Source organism: Lepidochelys olivacea (assembly GCF_965140295.1).
Source record: "Lepidochelys olivacea isolate rLepOli2 genome assembly, chromosome: 20".
Lineage (NCBI taxonomy): Eukaryota > Metazoa > Chordata > Testudines > Cheloniidae > Lepidochelys > Lepidochelys olivacea.
The window spans coordinates 12,245,079-12,267,506 of record NC_140430.1 but is presented as its reverse complement, the minus strand read 5'-3'; the positions used below and the strand labels follow the sequence as shown (position 1 = coordinate 12,267,506).

Genomic DNA, 22,428 nt, shown 5'->3' with positions numbered 1-22,428 from the left:
GTCATCATATGTTCAGCCCCGATCGGTATCTTTATAGGCAGGAAGGAGTGCAGAGAGGCCATCCAGTGACTAGCAGGCTCTCTGCACAGAAAGTTTTCAGCCTGAGGGGTAAATACAAAGGCACCTTTATAGGACGCTGCACTTAGGCTACCACAGGAATATCTTTGCCCATTCTTAGGCCAGGAGAAGCCCCCCACCCCACCCCCCCGCCAGTCTTGCCAAGTTCACAGACTCAGGCTGGGCACCAGTTCCTCCCCCACGGCCATGTTCAGGGTACAAGCAAACTCAGACGCTTCCTTCAACATTCGGCCCCTCTTTTCCCTCCCATTGGGACCAAGCAGCAGGAGAGGCCAGGCTAGCACCTACACCCTGGTAACAGTGAGGAGTTGCATGTGTAACCCTTCTGCCAGGCCAAGTTGATAGCAGCAAGGGCTGGGTTCAGTACACAGGGGTTCCCTCTCATCAAAGCAAATGCAAAACTGGCTCGAGCCCCCACCCAGTGACCTGGGAAAATCTTACACACACCCTGGGCGCCTCAAAGAGGCAATACTTCCCCTCTCGCAAGCACAGAGTCTTGGTGTAGTAGAATCTTTAATAACATGAGGTAAACAACATCAGCATTAAATTGGGGAAACACCACAACTAGTGTTCATTAACCAAACCATGAGCAAAGACCCACCCCAGAAAAATTGGGCCACATCCTTTCCCTCGGGTTCTTGAGTCCAGCATTCCACAAATCACCCAAAGTCCAAATCACCAGCCCCAGAGTTCAAAAGTTCATCTGCAGAGTGTTACTCCCCAGTCTGGCTAAAATGTGCCTGTGTGTGGGGGAAAGAGGTAAGGGGCACCTTACGTGTCCTGAAGCTGACTGCCCCACAGGGCTCGGCTCGGCTCTGCCGTCTCACGACCGGCTCCGCTCTGCACAGCTTGCCGTCTCACAAACAGCTCTGCTCACCTCGCCATCTCACGAACACTCCGCCAGCCTGTCCACGAACAGCACCGCTGCACTCTAGATCTTCCAGCTCCCCACTACTTGACACAGGGCTCAGTGATTTCAGCTCATAGGAGTGGGAGCCTTAGTGCTGGTGCACACTAAGGCTAAAGTGAATGCAGTACAGTACCTGTAGCAAGACTCTTAATAGACCCAAAATTAGCTCTGACATTCTACAGTGGAGAGAGACAGCGGTGCAATTGGTGCTTCAGGCCCTCAAAAACAGGCCCACATACTAATACCCATCAAGTCTCTCAATTCACATAGTTTTGGAACCCATGTCCCTTGCCTAGCAAGTGTTACTCAGTTGATGGTGAGTCCCTCCACCATAACAAAAGGCCAAGTACAGTTCCAAGCACAGTTCCCATAATCAGGGTAATAACAATTTATTCTTCCTGCCCCAATAACAGAGACATTGGGGATCCCACAACAGCCAAAGTGACCATTTGGGCAGTTATGGCCTCATTCTAGGCGGGGTGGGTGTGCCTATGCAAATGAGATTAGCCCCTGAAGTGCTTTTCCACAACTTGCCACACCTCACCACCAGATGTCAGGGTGGAGCTCATCCTGACTCTGCTTACACATGTTCTGCTGAGCCAGGCAGAAGCTGGAAACATGCCACCCCCATAGACATCCCCAATGTTCAGGGAGTCCTGGAGCAGGGGTTTGGCTCAGTCCCATCCACATAGAATAGCAGCAAGTAGGGCCAACCTTAGGGGTGGGCTACCCAGACAACTGCCCAGGGGCGCCATGGTCAAGGGGGCAGTGCAGAGGAGTGTGGCAGTGCAGAGGAGCACGTTGCCAATGTAGAGTCAGAAGCTGCTCCGAGCTGGCAGGGGAGCACCGTGGGGGGGGGGTGCGCCCTGGTCTCTCCCTGCTTCCTCCTGGTGGAAGAACATGGGGGTGGGGGGGAAGTGGTGATGCACAGACACTGCTTGCCTCCCACCATGTTCCTCCATGCCCCCCCAGGGAGCTGTGAGGGTGGGAGCAAGGAGCAGCACCTAGTGCTCCATGCAGCCAGGTCACTTTTCCCACCTGGGCTGTGCTGTGAGGCGAGCATCAGCAGCTGCTGCTCTCCGGCCCTGCCCACCCCTTACACAGCCCAGGTGGGGAAAGTGACTTGGATGTGGGGAGCCCTGATGTCAATCCTTGCTCCCCCGCTCACAGCCCCTAGGGTGGGCATAGAGAAGCAGTGTTCAAGGGAGGAGTGAGCAGCAATGCCCGCTGCTCCATGCATCCAGGTCAATTTCCTCATGTGGGCACAGGAGTGGAGTGCAGGGGTTAGGGGTGAAGAGGGCACAGTGCAGGAGTTAGGGGGTGGGGAGCCTGGGGAGCCCAAGGGGGTCAGGGGCACCAAAATACAAGTTTGCCCAAGGCACCATTTTCCCTAAGGCCAGCCCTGGCAGCAAGTGTCACCTTACAGAGGCTTCAGAGCAAGCATCAGGCACCATTGATCACTGCTAGGGGCATAGCTTCTAGCCCTATAAATACTGGACTCCTGGTTGCCAGGCACTGTGGGCATGAGGGGCTCTCTCGGCCAGGTTTGTCCCATACCTGCAGTGCCAGAGGAGCAGAGCAGAACGGGGGGAAGGATAGGTCAGTGGTTTGAGCATTGGCCTGCTAAACCCAGGGTTGTGAGTTCAATCCTTAAGGGGGCCATTTAGGGATCTGGAGCAAAAATTAGGGATTGGTCCTGCTTTGAGCAGGGGGTTGGACTAGATGACCTCCTGAGGTCCCTTCCCACTCCTCCAGAACACAGCCACGTGCACCCCAGGGATCATCTCTGGCAGTGCCTCCAGAAGGGACCATTATGATCGTCTAGTCCGACCTCCTGCACAACGCAGGCCACAGAATCTCACCCACCCACTCCTGCGATAAACCCCGCACCTATGTCTGAGCTACTGAAGTCCTCAAATCGTGGTTTAAAGACTTCAAGGAGCAGAGAATCCTCCAGCAAGTGACCCATGCCCCATGCTACAGAGGAAGGTGAAAAAACTCCAGGGCCTCTTCCAATCTGCCCTGGAGGAAAATTCCTTCCTGTCCCCAAATATGGCGATCAGCGAAACCCTGAGCATATGGGCAAGATTCACCAGCCAGATACCCAGGAAAGAATTTTCTATAGTAACTCAGAGCTCACCCCATCTAACATCCCATCACAGGCCATTGGGCCTATTTACCATGAATATTTAAAGATCAATTAATTACCAAAAATCATGTTATCCCATCATACCATCTCCTCCATAAACTTATCGAGTTTAATCTTAAAGCCAGATAGGGCTTTTGCCCTCACTGCTTCCCTTGGAAGGCTATTCCAGAACTTCACTCCTCTGATGGTTAGAAACCCCTTCATCTAATTTCAAGTCTAAACTTCCCAATGGCCAGTTTATATCCATTTGTTCTTTTGTCCACATTGGTACTGAGCTTAAATAATTCCTCTCCCTCTCCGGTATTTATCCCTCTGATATATTTATAGAGAGCAATCATATCTCCCCTCAACATTCTTTTAGTTAGGCTAAACAAGCCAAGCTCCTTGAGTCTCCTTTCATAATACAGGTTTTCCATTTCTTGGATCATCCTAGTAGCCCTTTTCTGTACCTGTTCCAGTTTGAATTCATCCTTCTTAAACATGGGAGACCAGAACTGCACACAGTATTCCAGGTGAGGTCTCACTATACAAGGTATAACGGTACTAAAACCTCCTTATCTCTACTGGAAATACCTTGCCTGATGCATCCCAAGACCACATTAGCTTTTTTCACGGCCATATCACTTTGGTGGCTCATAGTCATCCTATGATCAACCAATACTCCAAGGTCCTTCTCCTCCTCCGTTACTTCTAATCGATGCGTCTCCAGCTTATAACTAAAATTCTTGTTATTAATCCCTAAATGCAATACCTTACACTTCTCACTATTAAATTTCATCCTATTACTATTACTCCAGTTCACAAGGTCATCCAAATCTTCCTGTATGATTTCCTGGTCCTTCTCTAAATTGGCCACTTTTTGTGCCGAGGTCAGTAATAAAAAGATTAAATAAGATTGGTCCCAAAAGTGATCCCTGAGGAACTCCACTAGTAACCTCCCTCCAGCCTGACAGTTCACCTTTCAGTAGAACCCACTGTAGTCTCCCTGTTAACCAATTCCTTATCCACCTTTCAATTCTCATATTGATCCCCATCTTTTCCAATTTAACTAATAATTCCCCACATGGCACAGTATCAAACGCCTTACTGAAATCTAGGTAAATTAGATCCATGTTTCCTTTGTCTAAAAAATCTGCTACTTTCTCAAAGAAGATCAGGTTGGTATGGCACGATCTACCTTTTGTATGTAAGCAGTGTCAGGATGAGCTCCACCCTGACATCTGGTGGTGAGGTGTGGCAAGTTGTGGAAAAGAACTTCAGAGGCCGATCTCATTTGCATAGGCACACCCACCCCGCCTAGAATGAGACCATAGCTGCCCAAATGGTCACTTTGGCTGCTGTGGGATCCCCAATGTCTCTGTTATTGGGGCAGGAAGAATAAATTGTTATTACCCTGATTATGGGAATCAAGGACAATGGAACTGTACTTGGCCTTTGGTATGGTGGAGGGACTCACCATCAACTGAGTAACACTCGCTAGGCAAGGGACATGGGTTCCAAAACTATGTGAATTGAGAGACTTGATGGGTATTAGTATGTGGGCCTGTTTTTGAGGGCCTGAAGCACCAATTGCACCGCTGTCTCTCTCCACTGTAGAATGTCAGAGCTAATTTTGATTTCATTAAAAGTCTAGTTACAGGCTGCTGAGCTCACTTTGGGCTGACAGTGTACCAGCACTAGGGCTCCCCTACTACAAGCTGAAATCACTGAGTGTTGTGTTAAGTAGTGGGGGAGCCTGACGATATATTGTGGAGCAATTTGCGGGATGGCTGGAGTGCCTTGTGGACAGGCTGGTGAAGCAATTTGATGTGGCGCAGCTTGTGGATGGCAGGAGCTGCTTGTGGGCTGCGGAGCGGAGTGGAGTGCAGCTGAGTGAAGGAGTTTGTGGGGCGGCTGGCGGAGTGGAGTGGAGCGGAGCAGAGCTATGGAGCTGTGGGGCGGTCATCTTCAGATCATGTAAGGTGCCTCTTACCCCCGTCCCATCTCCACCCAGGTTGGGAGGTAAAGCTCTGCAGATAAACTTTCGAACTCTGGGGCTGCCCTGACCAGGGACAGAGACTTCTGGGTCATTGGACTTTTGGGACTTTGGGTGATTTGGGGTTGCTGGACTCAAAAACCAAAGGGAAAAGGGCATGCCCCAATTTGCTTGGGGTGGGTTTTTTTTGCTCATGGGTTGTGTTATGAATCCTGCTGGTGGTGTTTCCCCAACATAATGCCACATTGTTTCTCTCTGTTATTAAAAGGCTTTTTGCTACACTCAGACTATGTGCTTGCGAGAGGGGAAGTATTGCCTCTTAGAGGCGCCCAGCAGGGGTGGTATATATTTGTCCCAGGTCACTGGGTGGGGGCTCGAGCCGGTTTGCATTGTGTTATTGGAATGGATCCCCTAGATATTGAACCTGGCCCTTGTTGCTGCCAACTCTGACGGGCAGAAGGGTTACATTTAAAACTATTTTGTATTTTGTTCCATTTACCATTGACTTCAATGTTCCTTAACTACTTTCTCCTTCAAAATTTTTTCCAAGACCTTGCATACTACAGATGTCAAACTAACAGGCCTGTAGTTACCCAGATCACATTTTTTCCCTTTCTTAAAAATAGGACCTACGTTAACAATTCTCCAATCATACAGTACAACCCCTGAGTTTACAGATTCAATAAAAATTCTTGCTAATGGGCTTGCAATTTCATGTGCCAGTTCCTTTAATATTCTTGGATGAAGATTATCTGGGCCCCCTGATTTAGTCCCATTAAGCTGTTCAAGTTTCGCTTCTACCTCAGATATGGTAATATCTACCTCCATATCCTCATTCCCATTTGTCATGCTACCATTATCCCTAAGATCCTGTTTAGCCTTATTAAAGACTGAGGCAAAGTATATGTTTAGATATTGTGCCATGCCTAGATTATCCTTGAACTCCACTCCATCCTCAGTATTTAGCAGTGCCACTTCTTCTTTCTTTGTTTTCTTCTTATTTATATGGCTATAGAACCTTTTACTATTGGTTTTAATTCCCTTTGCAAGGTCCAACTCTACTTGACTTTTAGCCTGTCTCACTTTATCCCTACATGTTCTGACCTCAGTAAGGTAGCTTTCCTTGCTGATCCCTCCCATCTTCCACTCCCTGTATGCTTTCTGCTTTTTCTTAATCACCTCTCTGAGATGCTTGCTCATCCAGCTTGGTCTACAACTCCTGCCTATGAATTTTTTCCACTTTCTTGGGATGCAGGCTTCTGATAGCTTCTGCAGCTTTGATTTAAAGTAATCCCAGGCCTCCTCTGCCTTTAGATCCATAAGTTCTTCAGTCAAATCCTTACTAATTGCCTTAAGTTTTGTAAGTCAGTCCTTTTGAAATCAAAAACCCTAGTTGCAGATTTATTTTTGTTAATCCTTCTGTTCAGTTTGAACTGAATTAGTTCATGATCACTTGAACCAAGATTATCCCTTACAACTATTTCTTCTATGAGGTCCTCACTACTCACCAAAACCAAATCTAAAATGGCATCCCCTCTAGTCGGTTCAGCAACTATTTGATGAAGGAATCCATCAGCTATCGCATCTAGGAAAATCTGAGCCCTATTATTATTACTAGCACTCGTCCTCCAGTCTATATCTGGGAAGTTAAAGTCTCCCATGATGACGCAGTTTCCATTAGTATTTACTTCATTAAAAACATTAAAGAGGGCTCTATCCATATCCAATTAGATATTAGATCAAATTAGATCCCGGCGGTCTATAGCACACCCCAAGCACTATCCCAGGGGAGGCTCTAATAGTTTTCTTCCCCAATGTAATTTTTGCCCAGACAGACTCTGTCTTATCCCTTCCATCGCTTCTTATTTCGTTACATTCTACCTCATCATTGATATACAATGCTACTCCACCACTTTTACCTTTATTTCTGTCTTTCCTAAACAGCACATACCCTTCAATATCCTGTCCCCTCTTGCTGGTCTAGAGCTTTGTCATCTAGTCCAACCCCCTGCTCAAAGCAGGACCAATCCCCAATTAAATCATCCCAGCCAGGGTTTTATCAAGCCTGACCTTAAAAACTTCTAAGGAAGGAGATTTTGGGCAAGTCACATGCTCATGCCCAATTTCCCTCAGTCATTGCAGGAAGCCATTACCTACACTCCAGACAGCACGTTTACATGACAGTCCACTCAGTGTAGATGGGCATCTCCCGTGGTCCATTGTCAACCAAGTGTTTCTTGATGAGCCACTTAATTTGAATAGTCCCTCCAAGATCTGCTGAACATTACCTTGTGGGTGTTATCCCAGGAGCAAACATTTGAAATCCAAGTATAGAGCCAATACTTATAACTTCACATACAAAAATGACACATGCATACAGATAGCATAATTATAACCAGCAAATCATAACTTTTTCATAGACACCTCACTCAACAGCCTTTGTAAAATATTTGCTGCAAGTATATAGCAGTGGTTGCAACAATGAGCTATATGGTTATATTTTAATCAGATAATATCACAGTTAATTTTTGAGCGCTTGTTCAGACCTGAGGCACCAAGTACCTGCTCCCTCCTGCACAGCCAGAAAAGGGTGTCTAGCCCTGCTTTCACATGGGGTGAAGCAAGGGACACACACATGCTAAGGAACCATGTCAGTTGGGGTATGAACCAAATATGAGGGAGGGGCCACCTGCTTACAAACACACTACAGGTCTGTAGTGTAGACAGGGCCCACATCTCTGTCTCATTTTCTCACCCTGTAAAATTAACATAATAAGTCCCATCTCGTTGAACTCCGTTTTATCATTGGGGAAACTGAGGCAGACAGTGGTGAAATGACTTATTTGTGGTCACAGTGACTCAATAGCAAAGCCAGAAATAGAAAATGGCAGGTCTTCCTGATAGCCAGTCCTGGGCCCTTGCTCTTGTTATCCTGACTTCTTTTTTTGAACGTCAGTCACAGCCTCTCTACAGGTTTTTCTTTATCTCCATTTCCCTTAATTCCATGTGGAAAGATTTTCTCTTATCCAAATTGGCTCTAATGCCTGTGGATGTCTGTCCAAAAGATGTGCTCTGCCTCAATCAGAAGGTATGGGCTTGATGGAGGAACCACTACGGCCTGTGTTATACAGGAGGTCAGACTAGATGGTCATAATCATCTTTTCTGGCCTTAAAATCTATGCATCTAGGCATTTTTCTGCTACTATTGAAAGAATTCCGGACATATTTTCTGTCATTCACTTGCAGTTGGAATAATTTAAATACAGTAAAAGGATTTCTTCTTCCATTGTGTCCTGAGCACTTTTGATTGCAAACAATGTATGTTAAACCAACAGGTCATAATTTCAGATTGTCACAGAGTGAGATGGTTCTTTACAGAGGTGGGGCTCAGCTGCACCTCTGCAAGGTTTAGCCACCTCTCAAAGAAGAGGGAATGAGTGTAGGGGTCACCTGACAAGGGGCAACGTGTCATAAATATAAAGGGAAGGGTAATCCCCTTTGAAATCTCTCCTGGCCAGGGGAAAGCTCCTGTCACCTGTAAAGGGTTAAGAAGCTAAAGGTAACCTCGCTGGCACCTGACCAAAATGACCAATGAGGAGACAAGATACGTTCAAAAGCTGGGAGGAGGGAGAGAAACAAAGAGTTTGTGTGTCTGTCTATATTCTGTCTTTGCCGGGGATAGACCAGGAATGGTGTCTTAGAACTTTTAGTAAGTAATCTAGCTAGGTACGTGTTAGATTATGATTTCTTTAAATGGCTGAGAAAAGAACTGTGCTGAATAGAATAACTACTTCTGTCTGTGTATCTTTTTTGTAACTTAAGGTTTTGCCTAGAGGGGTTCTCTATGTTTTGAATCTAATTACTCTGTAAGGTATCTACCATCCTGATTTTACAGGGGGGATTTCTTTATTTCTATTTACTTCTATTTTTATTAAAAGTCTTCTTGTAAGAAAACTGAATGCTGTTTCATTGTTCTCAGATCCAAGGGTTTGGGTCTGTGGTCACCTATGCAAATTGGTGAGGCTTTTTATCCAACATTTCCTAGGAAAGGGGGGGGTGCAAGTGTTGGGAGGATTGTTCATTATTCTTAAGATCCAAGGGTCTGTAGTCACCTAGGCAAATTGGTGAGGCTTTTTACCAAACCTTGTCCAGGAAGTGGGGTGCAAGGTTTTGGGAAGTATTTTGGGGGGAAAGACGTGTCCAAACAGCTCTTCCCCAGTAACCAGTATTAGTTTGGTGGTGGTAGCGGCCAATCCAAGGACAAAGGGTGGAATATTTTGTACCTTGGGGAAGTTTTGACCTAAGCTGGTAAAGATAAGCTTAGGAGGTTTTTCATGCAGGTCCCCACATCTGTACCCTAGAGTTCAGAGTCGGGGAGGAACCTTGACAGCATGTGATTAGGAACCAGGCCTTCTGGGAGATATAAGGACAGCCTGTGCTGAGCCTGGACTGAGATCCCAGGGAGTTCAGACTTGGTCCAATCTGTTAAGGGCCAGGAAAGAGCCACAATGAGCTCACTGGAAGAGGCCCTGTGAGGAAAAGACAGAATAATTTTGGGGATAGGGCAGATGACCCAACTGGTTTAGGCTCTCAGGGACAGACACCCACAGGGGGTTGTGGGGGCTTATGTTCTCCTTCCGCACGGTAGGTTTTCTGGAGGAGGAAACTGATGCAGTGAGGGGAAGGGAATTGACCCCAAGGCCACACTTGTGAGTCTGTATCATAATACATATGCACAATGGAACTGCACTAAGGTTGTACTGACACCAGAGAAAGTCCATTTTGAGGTCCCCAGACTTCATTTTGTATCCCTGGCTTCCATTTGGAATAAGCAAGAGTCACTCCACCATTAGATGGAAGCTGCAGGTCACATAGCGCTAAATATAGAATTGGCAGGAAAAAGGTAGTAAAACAATGACTCAGCAGATCATAATACCGTCAGATAAATAATGGTTGCAAGTCTAAAAACAGAATTGGCAGTTAGCAAAAGAAGAGAAACAAATAGGATGATGCCATGTGTCTAAAAATAGAATTGAAAAAGGTATAAAAGTCAGTGTGTCAGAACAGTCGGTCATGCCTGACCAACCTGATTGTCTTCTATGAGGAGATAACTGGATATGGGGAAAGTGGTAGACATGATATATCTTGACTTTAGCAAAGCTTTTGATATGGTCTCCCACAGTATTCTTGCCAGCAAGTTAAAGAAGTATGGACTGGATGAAAAGACTATTGCCAGCAGATCGAGGGAAGTGATTATTCCCCTCTATTCGGCACTGGTGAGGCCACACCTGGAGTATTGCATCCAGTTTTGGTCCCCCCACTACAAAAGGGATGTGGACAAATTGGAGAGAGTCCAGCGGAGGGCAATGGAAATGATTAGGGGGCTGGGGCACCTGACTTACGAGGAGAGGCTGAGGGAACTGGGCTTATTTAGTCTGCAGAGGGGGGGGGGGGGAGGGAGTTGATAGCAGCCTTCAACTACCTGAAGGGGGGCTCCAAAGAGGATGGAGCTCGGCTGTTCTCAGTGGTGGCAGATGGCAGAACAAGAAGCGATGGTCTCAAATTGCAGTGGCGAAGGTCTAGGTTGGATATTAGGAAACACTATTTCACCAGGCGGGTGGTGAAGCACTGGAATGGGTTCCCGAGGGAGGTGGTGGAATCTCCATCCTTAGAGGTTTTTAAGGTCAGGCTTGACAAAGCCTTGGCTGGGATGATTTAGCTGGTGTTGGTCCTGCTTTGAGCAGGGGGTTGGACTAGATGACCTCCTGAGGTCTCTTCCAACCCTGATATTCTATTAATTTGGTTAGGACTGTTTGTTTATTTTTATCAAAATAGTTGTCCTGGCAAAACTTCTATTGCAGACAGTTACATCTTTATAAAAGTGCCTTAAATCAATATAGCTTATTTCCCTCCCTGTACTGGAATAGCTATACTAGTGGTATAAAGCAACTTTATACTGATCTGTGTCTGCTTTGTACTACTTTAACTATACTAGTAAAGCTCAAGCAGTACAACTTCCTAGTGTAAACAAGCCCCTGCTCACCCACACCTGTGCACCTTTATATTAAATTTTTTAAAAGGTCAGGTTCTTGCTAACAGGGAAGAGAGATTGCCTCCCAACAGGAAAAATGACACTCAGATACGTGGCCCTCAGATACTGTGCGGACGGGCACCCATTGAAAATGAACCAGATGCATAGTTGCCTGGTTATGACAGCCACACTGCCATTCATCTGGTAGCATCAGCATTAGGTGCCAGGGTATTTGTAATTTGAAATTAGAGTCGGTCAGAACACAGAATTTCCAGGCTGTGGGAAATTCTGACATCTTGAAATTTACATTTTTGTCCTGCATAGGGACAAAAAGTTGAAATCTTGAAATATCTAGCAGATTGGAAATTCTGAAATATTTTTATTTTGAAATACCAAAGCATCCCTATCAAAAAAAATTTATTTGAGAATGTCAGAACACTGATATAAAATATTTAATATATATTAAATATATGCATAATAAATTTAATATTAAAATTAATATATTATAAAAGACAAGATTAAACGAAAAAATCAGAACAAAACAAAATACCCTATTTTCATTTTGTATGGTTTCAAAACTCTTCTGTTGGAAACTATGCTGAAATTGGCATGTTCCTGTGAAACATTTTGCTTTTGTCAAAACACCATATTCCAGAGGGAAACTGTCCCATCTAATTTTTTTGACCAGTTCTACTTAAGTGATTTTTTTAGTTCTTTGTAGTCTAAGATGAAGCCTACTCAACCCCACCATTTGAAGATGGACCTAAATTCTGCATCTTGGCAGGGGGTTAGACAAGATGACCCTTGTGGTCCCTTCTAACCCTATGGTTCTGTGATTCTATATCAGGGCCTGGAGTTTAAGGGTCTGTGTATGCTGAAGAAACATTTAACTGACTTTAAAAACAGCACTGCTAAACTGATTTTCGACCCTGTGAGTGCTGTAGTAGAGACCAGCTTCCAGGCTGTTTAAGGCAGCATGACCTACTTTTAGTGAATTAGTTTTCTGACTGAGAGTGCTCCAAGCACCCTAAGAACTGGCTGAAGTAGATGACACTTTTAACAGGTCTAGAGGACAGATTCAGGCTAATCAGCTTCGGTCTGGACTATTTTAGCAACAGTGTGAATGAGGACAAACTAAAAGAGTTCAACTGGCCATTCTGCTACTGTCCAACAACGCACCAGTGGCATTTCAAAATCTCCCACAAAGCACTGTGTCTGAGAGCTGAAATAGTAATTGTGGGGTAGGTATCCAGAGAGTGTTGATAATGCAACAGCTTAAGAGCAGAACTATGCAGACGTGATGCAAAACTGCAATGGTTCTTGAACTGATCCAGTGTGGCTGGGGTGGGAGCACCGACATGGGTCGGTTCCAGATGGTTCAGTCCGCTAGTGCGAGGTTAACCTCGCACCAGCAGCAGGAGTGTCAGAGCACTCCAAGCAGAGCTGGGCACCAGGGATGGGGTGAGGCAGAAATCCATTAATCTGGTTTGCGGCTATCCGGCTGGTGAACTGCTCTTGACTTAGCTGGACAAGCATTGAAGCCTAAACTCCCTGCATTGCCAGAGCTGTTTCCCTTCTGATGCCTTTGCGAATCTGGAGAGGAAATTCCCAGCAATAAAACCCACTGAGGGCTTCCAAGGGGGAAATTGCAATCAAAAACAAATCCGCAGTGCTCAGCAGCTTCTAGTCCCTCCCCCACTCCCCAGTGCCCGTCCCTCCCTGTTCCAGCCCCTCCTGCTGCAACCCTGCTAGAGAAAGCCAGGAAGGAGGAACTCCTGTTGCTGACTGGTTGGCAGCCCTGCAAGTGGAAATATTCTGAATGCAGCAGCCATGGCCTCAGGAAATAACCTGATGGAGAAGCTCCAAGACGAAGTGTCCTGCTCCATCTGCCTGGAGTATCTGAGGGACCCTGTGACCATCGACTGCGGGCACAACTTCTGCTGTGTGTGCATCACTGACTATTGCGAGAGGTGGGAGGGCTCCACGACTGAGGTGTTCTTCTGCCCTCAGTGCAGAGGAGGGTTCCTTCAGACCACGTTTAGGCCCAACAGGCAGCTGGCGAACATTGTGGAGGGCATTGAGCAGTTGGCACTGCAGCCAGGCAAGGAACCCAAGGAGAAGCTGTGTGAGAAGCATGGCAAGAAGCTGCGTCTCTTCTGCGAGGATGATGGGGAGGCCATTTGCCTGGTGTGCGACAAGTCCCGGGTGCACCGCTCCCACACTGTGATCCCCATCGAGGAGGCTGCCCAGGACTACAAGGTAGGAGCAGTGACAAGCATCCAACTAGCCAGAGCCATGAGAGGGGTCGGGGCTGTTGGGCAAAGCTCCAGGGATGTGCTCCACCCCCATTCCCAGTCCCCTGAGTTCTGGGCTCTTAGGAGCCTGGGCTGTGGTTCCTGCCTGGGGTTTTAGACAGGGAAGGTGCCTGTCTCTGACCTAAGCCCTGGGCCCTGGTTAGGGGGTCCCATCTGTAGCCATGGAGTTCTCCATTCTCCAGAGCCCATGAACAGAGTTCTCTCAGCCAGAGAGGGCATCCACAGAGCAGCTGTGAGGGGCTCTCTCCCCAACACAGAGCTTCCCAGGCTGCGACCCCACCCCCTGCTTGAGCAGGTTGGGCACCCAGCCCAAGAGCATGTGAACAAACTGATGGAGGACATGGTTCTACACTGCTACTGGCCCTGGAGCTGGGCCCCTCACCACTGCTGCCACAGAGCTGGGCACTGGCTGTCTGCCCCCTTACCACTGCCTTGTGAAGCCAGGCTCTGGCCTCCCCCTCACTGCTGCCCTCCAGAGATGAGCTCCATCTGGCCTCCCCCTCACCGCCGCCCCCTGGAGGCGAGCCCTGTCTAGCCACCCCCTCACTACCACTCCCTGGAGGCGAGCCCCGTCTAGCCACCCCCTCACCACTGATCACCGGAGACAAGCATTGTTTATCTTCCCCCTCACTGTGGTGCTGGAACAATTTGTATAGTGAGTCATTGAGCCACACTGTAAACCCTGTATAAAATGGAAACCACTTTAAGCCAGGGGTGCTGCCGCACCCCAGCACCCGCAGTTCCAGCACCTATGACTCCCTCCCTGGAGACGGGCCTCATCTGGCCTCCCCCTCACCACTGCTACCTGGAGGTGAGTCCTGTCTGGCCTCCGCCTCACTGCTGCCCCCTGGCGGGGAGCCCCGTCTATCTGACCCTTCACTGCTGCCTCCCAACCCAGAGCCGGGCCCCATCTAGCTGACCCCTCACTGCTGCCCCCCCGGCAGAGCCAGACCCTAGGTGGCTGTGCACTCACCACTGTCCCCTGGAGCCGAGCCTGAGCCCTTGTTTTGGAATGGATAACTGCCGAGAAGAGGGGAGCAGGACCCCTGCCCAGTCACCTGTGACAGCCCTGGGGTGCCAGCCTCTCTGCTTCTTCCCCTGACTAGTTCAATGGTCGCTATGGGAGTGAAGGATGCTGTGAGGGACCCATGCCCTTACCCAATGCTCCACAGGTCGAGGAGCGGTTCTCTGTAGCCATTGGAGCCCCATTTCGGAATCCTTCTTTGAGCCCCCCAGTGGAACGGATTACCTAGGGAGGTGGTGGAATCTCCAAGGCCCGGCTTGACAAAGCCCTGGCTAGGATGATTTAGTTGGGGTTGGTCCTGCTTAGAGCAGAGGGTTGGACTAGATGACTCCCTGAGGTCTCTTCCAACCCTGACATTCTATGATTCTATAATTCTAAGTGGGCACTGGGAGGATTCAGCCCCATTTTCTCCCCACAGATGAAACTGCAGGAAGCTCTGGATCTTTTGAGACAAGTGATGGGAGAGATTGCAAAGCTCCAGGCCCAAGAGGGGAAGAAAACCGCCCAGTGGAAGGCAGGTGTCGTGAGTGTGATCCCACCACAGCCTCCCCTGTGCCATGGGACTGGGTGCCCCAAGCAATAGCATGAGGGTCTGGCACATTTGCTAAGGGGGGACATTCACACTGAGTACCTGATTTTTTGCTCACATTGGTTTTACTTCAATTTAACTCCAGTGGCTCCTGATTTTTCCCTGTGTAACTGAGATCAGAATCAGGCCCCAAGACTATAATGGAGCATCCCGGTGGGACACGAGTGGAAAATTCCCTCCAGAGGGGACTATGACATAAGTCTGGCAGAGCGGGGGAGGGCACCGTTGCTGCATTGTTCCCAGGAGAAGAGCATACAGCAGAATGACATCACAGTCACACTCCTCAGCCTCTGCTGCCAGCCTGAGGCTAGCTTACCTCAATCACAACAGTTTATCATAATGGGCCCCTCTGGCAAGGTGTGAGGCCTGCTTGGAATGTGTGTGTCCCCCAAACCCAGCTCTGTTAATAGTTGGAGCCCCCCACATTTTGCAAATGAATCTGTTTCCCCAGTATCCTGGAAACTGATTGAGTCACTTTCAAACTGTCCTGCCCAGGCAGTTGTGCAAGCCCTGCCCATTGCACAATCCGAGGGACCAGGAAGTGCTGTGTCACCGCAGAGTCTGAGCAGCTCTTGTACTGGGCTTGCTCCCAGCTCTGCTCCGTCCGAGGGGGGGCAGGGCCCAGCTTCGTGGTGCATGGCTCAGTCTGACTCCCTGCCATGGCGTTTCTGAGGCGTTCCTGGCCCTGTTGGCATGGCATGGAACCAAAGTACTGCTGCACCAGGCCAGCCGGATAGGCTTAGCCAGAGCCAGCCCATTAGTTACACATAGCTGGGAGGGGCTTTGTAGAGCCCATGGCACACTGCAGTGGGGACTGCATGGCTCAAGGGCTGATGATAGGATATGGAGTCTTTCACCCCTTTCCAGGTCCAATCCAGCAGTGACTGAAAGTTGTTGCTGGCTGATGATCTCTCTAGTGACTCATGGACTGAGTTTGGGGCGGTTCTCAGTCCACTTGCCAGCAGACAAATGTCCACGACACAAAAATACCCACACCTGCAACTGACATCAATTGGCATCTTGTTGGCAAACAAACAAGGGAGGGTAGATCTCAACCTTTCAATCCCGCCCACAGGTTGCATAATGTGTGTGTGGGGGAAGGCGGGGCGCAGGGGGATGTGCACTGCCCCTGCCCATGTAGAGTGGACCTTACCTCTGGCTGGTTCATCAGGCTGCGGAGCTCGTGGCTGTGCAATCACTGTGCTCCATTATCCTTTGGCTGGCATTCCCTCCTGCCCTGCTGTGGGGCCGAGGTGGCATGCCAGTGCAGATGAGCCCAGAGGGGTCTGTGTGCCCAGAGCTGGAACTGCAGGAACTGTGTGCCGAGCAGGAGCCATTCCTGCCCACTGCCTGTGTAGCCTCACCCACTGGAGCTGACCAAACAGCCATTTTCTGTGGGAAAACCTCTAGCACAAACAATTTCCACCAGCGCCATTAATAGCTCAAGAATAGAGGGTGGGGAGGGTTGAGGCTAAGGGGCATGGTGGCATGATGGCAGGGACAAGTGGGGATGACAGAATGAATGGAGGGGCACCCTAGGGGCAAGGGGGACAACAGCAGGGACAAAGGGGCAGTTTGTTACAGTGTGCTAGGAGCATATTATTATAGCATGAAACAGGGGTGGCCAAGCTTACCGGCCCTCTGACCCACATACGACAATCTTCAGAAGTTCAAGAGCTGGGGCCCGGTGCTCGGGGCTTCGGGCCCGGTGCTCGGGGCTTCAGCCCCACAGGAGGTGCCTGCCGGGGTTTGGGGCTTCAGCCCCACTCCTGCTGAAGCCCTGAGACCCCCATCCCTGCTGTGCAGAAACCTCTACCCCACCATCCCACTGCAAGGCAGAGGTCCCAAGCTCCCCGCTGAAGTCTGGTAGGTGGAGAATGGGGGAGCGGGGGGAATGTGGGGAGGCTCTGTGAGCCACACTTTAATGCTAAAAGAGCCACATGCGGCTCATGAACCAGTTTGGCCACCCCTGGCATAAAAGATCCCACAGGGCCCAACCCTTCTCCTTTAAACCCCCAGCAAATGGGCCATGGTTCCCAACCCACAACCTTTAGACCACCAGTAAATGGCCTGTGCCCAACCCACCACCTACAGATCCCCAGGAAACAGCCTGTGAGGCCCAACCCACCTCCTCTAGATCCTCCCAGTAAACAGCCCACCAGCCTACTACCTACTACCCCATAACCCTCAGCAAACTGCCCTGTTGTCAAATTTGGCCTTACCCCACTGGGGTTCCTTCCTCCCTCACATGGTTTCTGCCCCTGCAGGAGAAGGTGAGGGAGCAGAAAAAGCTCATTGTAGCTGAGTTTGCCAAGCGCCATCGGGCTCTAGAAGAGGAAGAGCAGCTGCTTGTGTGCAGGCTGGAGGAGGAGGAGGAGGAGACTCTGCAGAAGCTTCGGGGGAATGCAGCGTTCCTGGTAGAGCAGAGCTCTAGCCTGGCCCAGCTGATAACGGAGATCGAGCAGAAGTGCCAGCAGCCAGCCACTGACCTGCTCAAGGTGAGAGCCCCTCTCATGGTGTGATGAGCTTCCTCCGGGTGCCATATGGGACTGGGATACCACTGAGCCCGCCTGTCCCACCAGCTTGGGTTCCCCTTACTCTGTGCTGCTGTGACAGGCTCTCAAGCCCCCTTCCAGCACACACACAGGTAGGAACACACCCAGCGGCGGTTATATTCACCCAGATGCTGAGATCTGCTCTGCCTGGGACGCTCAGCTAGGGAATTGCCCAGCACTCAAATGTACACCGCCTCTGGAGTGTAGACCCAAAATTGTATCATCTTGCGCTGCACAGAGAACTGTACAGCGTAAGCTCATTGAAATCTGCTCCCTCCCGCAATGTGGAGTAAGATATGCACAGCTTTTTGCCCCCCACCCCAGTTATGAATTCCACAAACTGGTTTTAGAGAAAATAAAATAAAAACGAGTTTATTAAGTGATTATAAGGGATAGCAAACAGATCAAAGCAGATTACCTAACAAATGAAACCAACACACAAGCTAAGTTTAATATACTAAAGAAACTGGTTTTAACTAGCAAATTCTCACCCTAAAGGTTGTTTTAGGCAGATTGCAGAGGTTCTTGAAGGCAAGCTGCTCTTGCTTTCACCTTAAAACTCCAAGTATTTCTTTCACAGGCCAGACACCCGCTAACCTGGGTTCAGTCATTTCTTCCCCAGTTCAGTCTTAGGTGATTACAGCAGTCATGTTTGGCATAGGCGCCGACTCCATGGGTGCTGCGGGGCTGGAGTACTCACAGGGTAAAAATTAGCAGGTGCTCAGCACCCACCGGCAGCCAAGCTCCCCTCGCCCCGCCTCCTCCCTCTCTCCCAAGTGCGCCGTGTCCCTGCTCCTCCCCCTCCCTCCCAGTGCTTCCTGCCGCCTGGCTGCCCACTCACTGTGGGGAGGTTTGTAACAGGGAAGGGGAGCAGCCACTGGAGCAGCCTCCCAAGGCCCTTTTGGGGCATAGGTGCTGACTTCTGCTCCTGCCGGTGGGTGCTCAACCCCCCTCTGCCCCCAGCCCCACCCCGACTCCACCCCTTCCATGAGGCCCCGCCTCTGCCCTGCCCCCATTCCAACTCCTTCCCCGAAGTCCCTGCCCCAACTCCACCCCCTCCCTGCCCCTATTCCGACTCCTTCCCCAAATCCCTGCCCTGGCCCTGCTTCTTCCCTGCCTCCTTCCCTGAGCGCACCACGTTCTCACTCCTCCTCTCCCCCCCCCAGAGCGGCCAAACAGCTGTTTGGTGGCAGCTGGATGGGAAGTGCTGGGAGGTAGGTGGAGGAACGGGGACGCAGCGCGCTCAGGGGAGTAGGCGGAGGAGGAAGTGGGACAGGGGGGAGGGGAGCTTGGCTGCCGGTGGGTGCAGAGCACCCACTAATTTTTCCCCATGGGTGTTCCAGCCTCGGAGCACCCATGGAGTTGGTGCCTATGCTTTGGGGTCACTGTGGGGAGCCTCTGACCTGGGCGATGCTGGATGGTCAGAATGGTACCTCCTGGCTGTGACCTCTGTGGGTCTAAGAACGTTTAATTTTCAGTAACACCCCCGGTCTCATGGGCCGTTTTCAGCTACTTCAAGCCAGCCAGCTGCCAGTCCCAAGGGACCTTCCTGCTTGCTTAGCATCGGAGTGACTCAATGAGACCATTGGTTGGGAGGATCAGTAACACTTTGTGTTCCAGCAATACCATTGGAAATCCTGAGACTCCCGAGACTCTTTCTGCGCTCGCTGGAGACCGCCCCCCATACCTCCTGATTAAGTCCAGTTTCAGAAAGGCATGATCTGCTGAGGCCACAACAAGGCACAGTGCTGTGCAAGACAGGGCTGGGAGCTGGGTTGCTGCAGTTGGTGCTTCACGCTGCAGTTAAGAGCCCTCTCTCTCAGTGGCACTTATCTGGCTGCCCTGGTGTCAGAGCCTCACAGTCTTCAATGCATTTATCCTCACACACCCTGTGAATAAGGCAGGGCTGTTATCCCCATTGTACAGACACTGAGGGCCAGAGAGACTCAGTGATTCACCCAAGCAGTGAATGGCTGAGCCAGAAACTGAACTTCAATTTCCTGAGCCCAAGGCTGGTACCCTGACCACTCACCATCCATCCCCTGGTGGCTGTTTTCTACCAGGTACATTTCCAAGCCTCTTTGCAAGAGAAGAAGAAACTGAATGTTTTAAAAAATGAAAGTCGAGCTTCTTCTTTATGTTCCCAGGCCCAGATTTTTCAAGGTATTTAAGGTATTGAAATCAGTGGGAGTTAGGCACCTAAATACCATGGAGGATCTGGGTCCCAGGCCCTGTACATTAGGGAAGTCCTTAGCCATGGGCTTCCTTGGGCTGCAAAGGCTGGAAGAGTGAGAGAGAGAGATGAATCTGGAGAAGGCAGGATGCTGGACTGGCTGGGCAAAGATCTGGCTTGGCATTGAAAATCCTCACTAAGAGGCAGACCTTTAATTGCTTTGTGTTTTCTCTCCCTTTAGGATGTGAAAAGCACGTTGATCAGGTAGGAGAGACATTTCAGGTCCCCATTGTGTTCCTGTTAGAGGCATCATAGATGGGCCCTATGGCTGGCTGTTGTATGCTAAATAGCTAACGTCTTCTCCTTAGGAGCCACAGTGTGAAGCTTCAGGAGCCAGAGGCCGTTCACATGGAGCTACAGGATTCCTATGAGGTCCCCAGGGTGATGGAAACACTGCAGAAATACGGAGGTAAAGGAGAGCAGATACAAAGGGGGCAACCAGGAGCTGGGCATGGCAGTCTATGGGAAGGGAATGCAGGGGAGCTCAGGGGGCTGTGTGATTTGGGGTTCATGGACAGGGGTGAAAGTAAAATTGATCTCTTACCATTACGGGGGGGGGGCTGTGGCTTCAGCCCCCACCAGAAGGGCTGGGGTCTTGGGCAGAAGGGGTGGGCCTGGGGCTTAGCATCCCCCAGCCCATCTGCGCTGCCTGGCCTGCGCTGCCCGGGGCTCCGGCCACTGATGTGGAGCCTGGACCCTTTTAAATCGCCAGCCCCGGGGCGGCTGCTCCTTTTGTGCCCCCCCCCCCCCCCCGCCGCCGTCGGTGGCCCAGGGAGATGGAAAAGGGGAGACGACATTAAAGTGTTGCCACGGCAGCGCTTTAAGCAGGGTCCTTTGCCGCGGCAGCGCTTTAACGTCGCTGCCCCTTTTGTGCCCCCCCCCCCCCGTTGGCAGTCCTGATGGGGGGGCGCAAAAGGGGCCGCCAATGGGGGCGCAAAAGGGGCAACAACGTTAAAGCACTGCCATGGCAGCGCTTTAAGCAGGGTCCGTTAAAGTGGTGCCATGGCAGCACTTTAAAGTCAGCTGTAAGGGCTGGTACCGGCAGTCACTTTTTACCGGTGTGCCGTACCTGCCCTACCACCTTACTTTCACCCCTGCACATGGGTCTCTGGGTCAAAGGCTTGAGCCCCCAGAACAAAATGCTCAGGTGAAGGTTTATTTAGTGTGTCGATGAAAGGGGCAGAGGCCCGGGGAGGAAATACAGGGCCAGAGAAGAACCACAAGTGCCAAGCACAGAAGTGTGTGTGTGTGTGTGAGAGAGAGAGCATGTGTGCTTGTGGGTGTGACTGCATATATGAGTGTGTGTGTGTGTGTGTGTGTATTAGACAGATGTGTAGCTCATCAGCTCTGCTCGCAGGGCCTGTGTGCATCTCCTAGATCTGCCTGCAGTTTTATGCTTGGACAGAGCCCCAAATCCAGAGCAAAACCATCATGATTTGCCTGGATCCAGGGCCAATCTGGGTTCCCCCACCTACCTCAGCCAGGGATTTTCAGAGAAGAAGCTCCTAAGCCCAGGAGACATAGGGCTGATTAGCCCCTACTGGAGGCAGGAGGCGCAACAGTGTCCTTTGTACAGTAGCTGAGGTCCCAGGTGCAGACCCCTCACTGCCCAATGCAGCCCTCCTGCCCAGAAACCAATCCAGCTGTGCTGTGTGGAATCCCCTATGTAGATGCCCGGCTGGTGGGTCATTCTCACATGCTCAGAGTCACGATTTGGCAATTTGGGATTGAGGAGGATTTTGCCCACATCAGACTGGCAGATACCTGATGGGTGGGGCAGGTGTTCCCCTTCCTCTGCAGCAGGGAGCAGGGATCACCTGCTGGGATCATCTGGGCAGATCCTACCTAATTAATTTCCTGCCCTGGCAGGGACCTTGGGCATTGGCAACACCTCGGTCTCTTCTCTTCTCTGCCTGTGGCCCACAACAATGGAGTCTCCTGGGGACTGGAATGCTTTGGTCTGACTGAAATCATTGGGCTGTTTTAGACATGTTCTTAGTGTCCAAACTGAGAAATAAAATCTCCCTTTGTATAAACAGTGTGGTTGTGTTCTCTGCTTCCAGAAGAGGCAGACCTTTAATTGCTTTTGTGACCATGTCGATGGCCTGACAAGTGCCCCAGTGCACTTCTGAAAAGTGCATTTCCTATCTACTCTTCCTACCCAACAAAGATGGTTTGGGTGGAATGAACCCTTCATTGCCTATGAGGAGTGATTAATAAGACTGGGACTTTTCAGCTTGGAAAAGAGACGACTAAGGGGAGATATGATAGAGGTCTATAAAATCATGACTGGTGAGGAGAAAGTGAATAAGGAAGTGTTATTTACTCCTTTTCATAACACAAGAACTAAGGGTCACCAAGTGAAATTATGAGGCAGCAGGTTTAAAACAAACAAAAGGAAGTATTTCTTCACACAACAGTCAACCTGTGGAACTCCTTGCCAGAGAATGTTGTGAAGGCCAAGACTATAACGGTGTTCAAAAGAACTAGGTAAGTTCATGGAGCATAGATCTTAAGAGGCATAAGAACAGCCACCAACAACTATTAGCCAGGATGGGCAGGGATGGCA

General features: G+C 49.9%; 1 protein-coding gene across 1 annotated transcript; it reads left to right on the top strand.

The window, feature by feature from the left end:
• Positions 1 to 12,894: 12,894 nt before the first annotated feature.
• LOC311510263 (E3 ubiquitin-protein ligase TRIM58-like) lies at positions 12,895 to 21,900 on the top strand. The gene is made up of 6 exons (XM_084609792.1): positions 12,895 to 13,402; positions 14,901 to 14,996; positions 17,339 to 17,569; positions 20,041 to 20,063; positions 20,168 to 20,268; positions 21,729 to 21,900. Exons 1-6 carry the CDS (start codon positions 12,974 to 12,976, stop codon positions 21,821 to 21,823), a joined length of 975 nt encoding a protein of 324 aa, XP_084465918.1. The 5' UTR covers positions 12,895 to 12,973; the 3' UTR covers positions 21,824 to 21,900.
• The last annotated feature ends 528 nt before the right edge of the window (positions 21,901 to 22,428 follow it).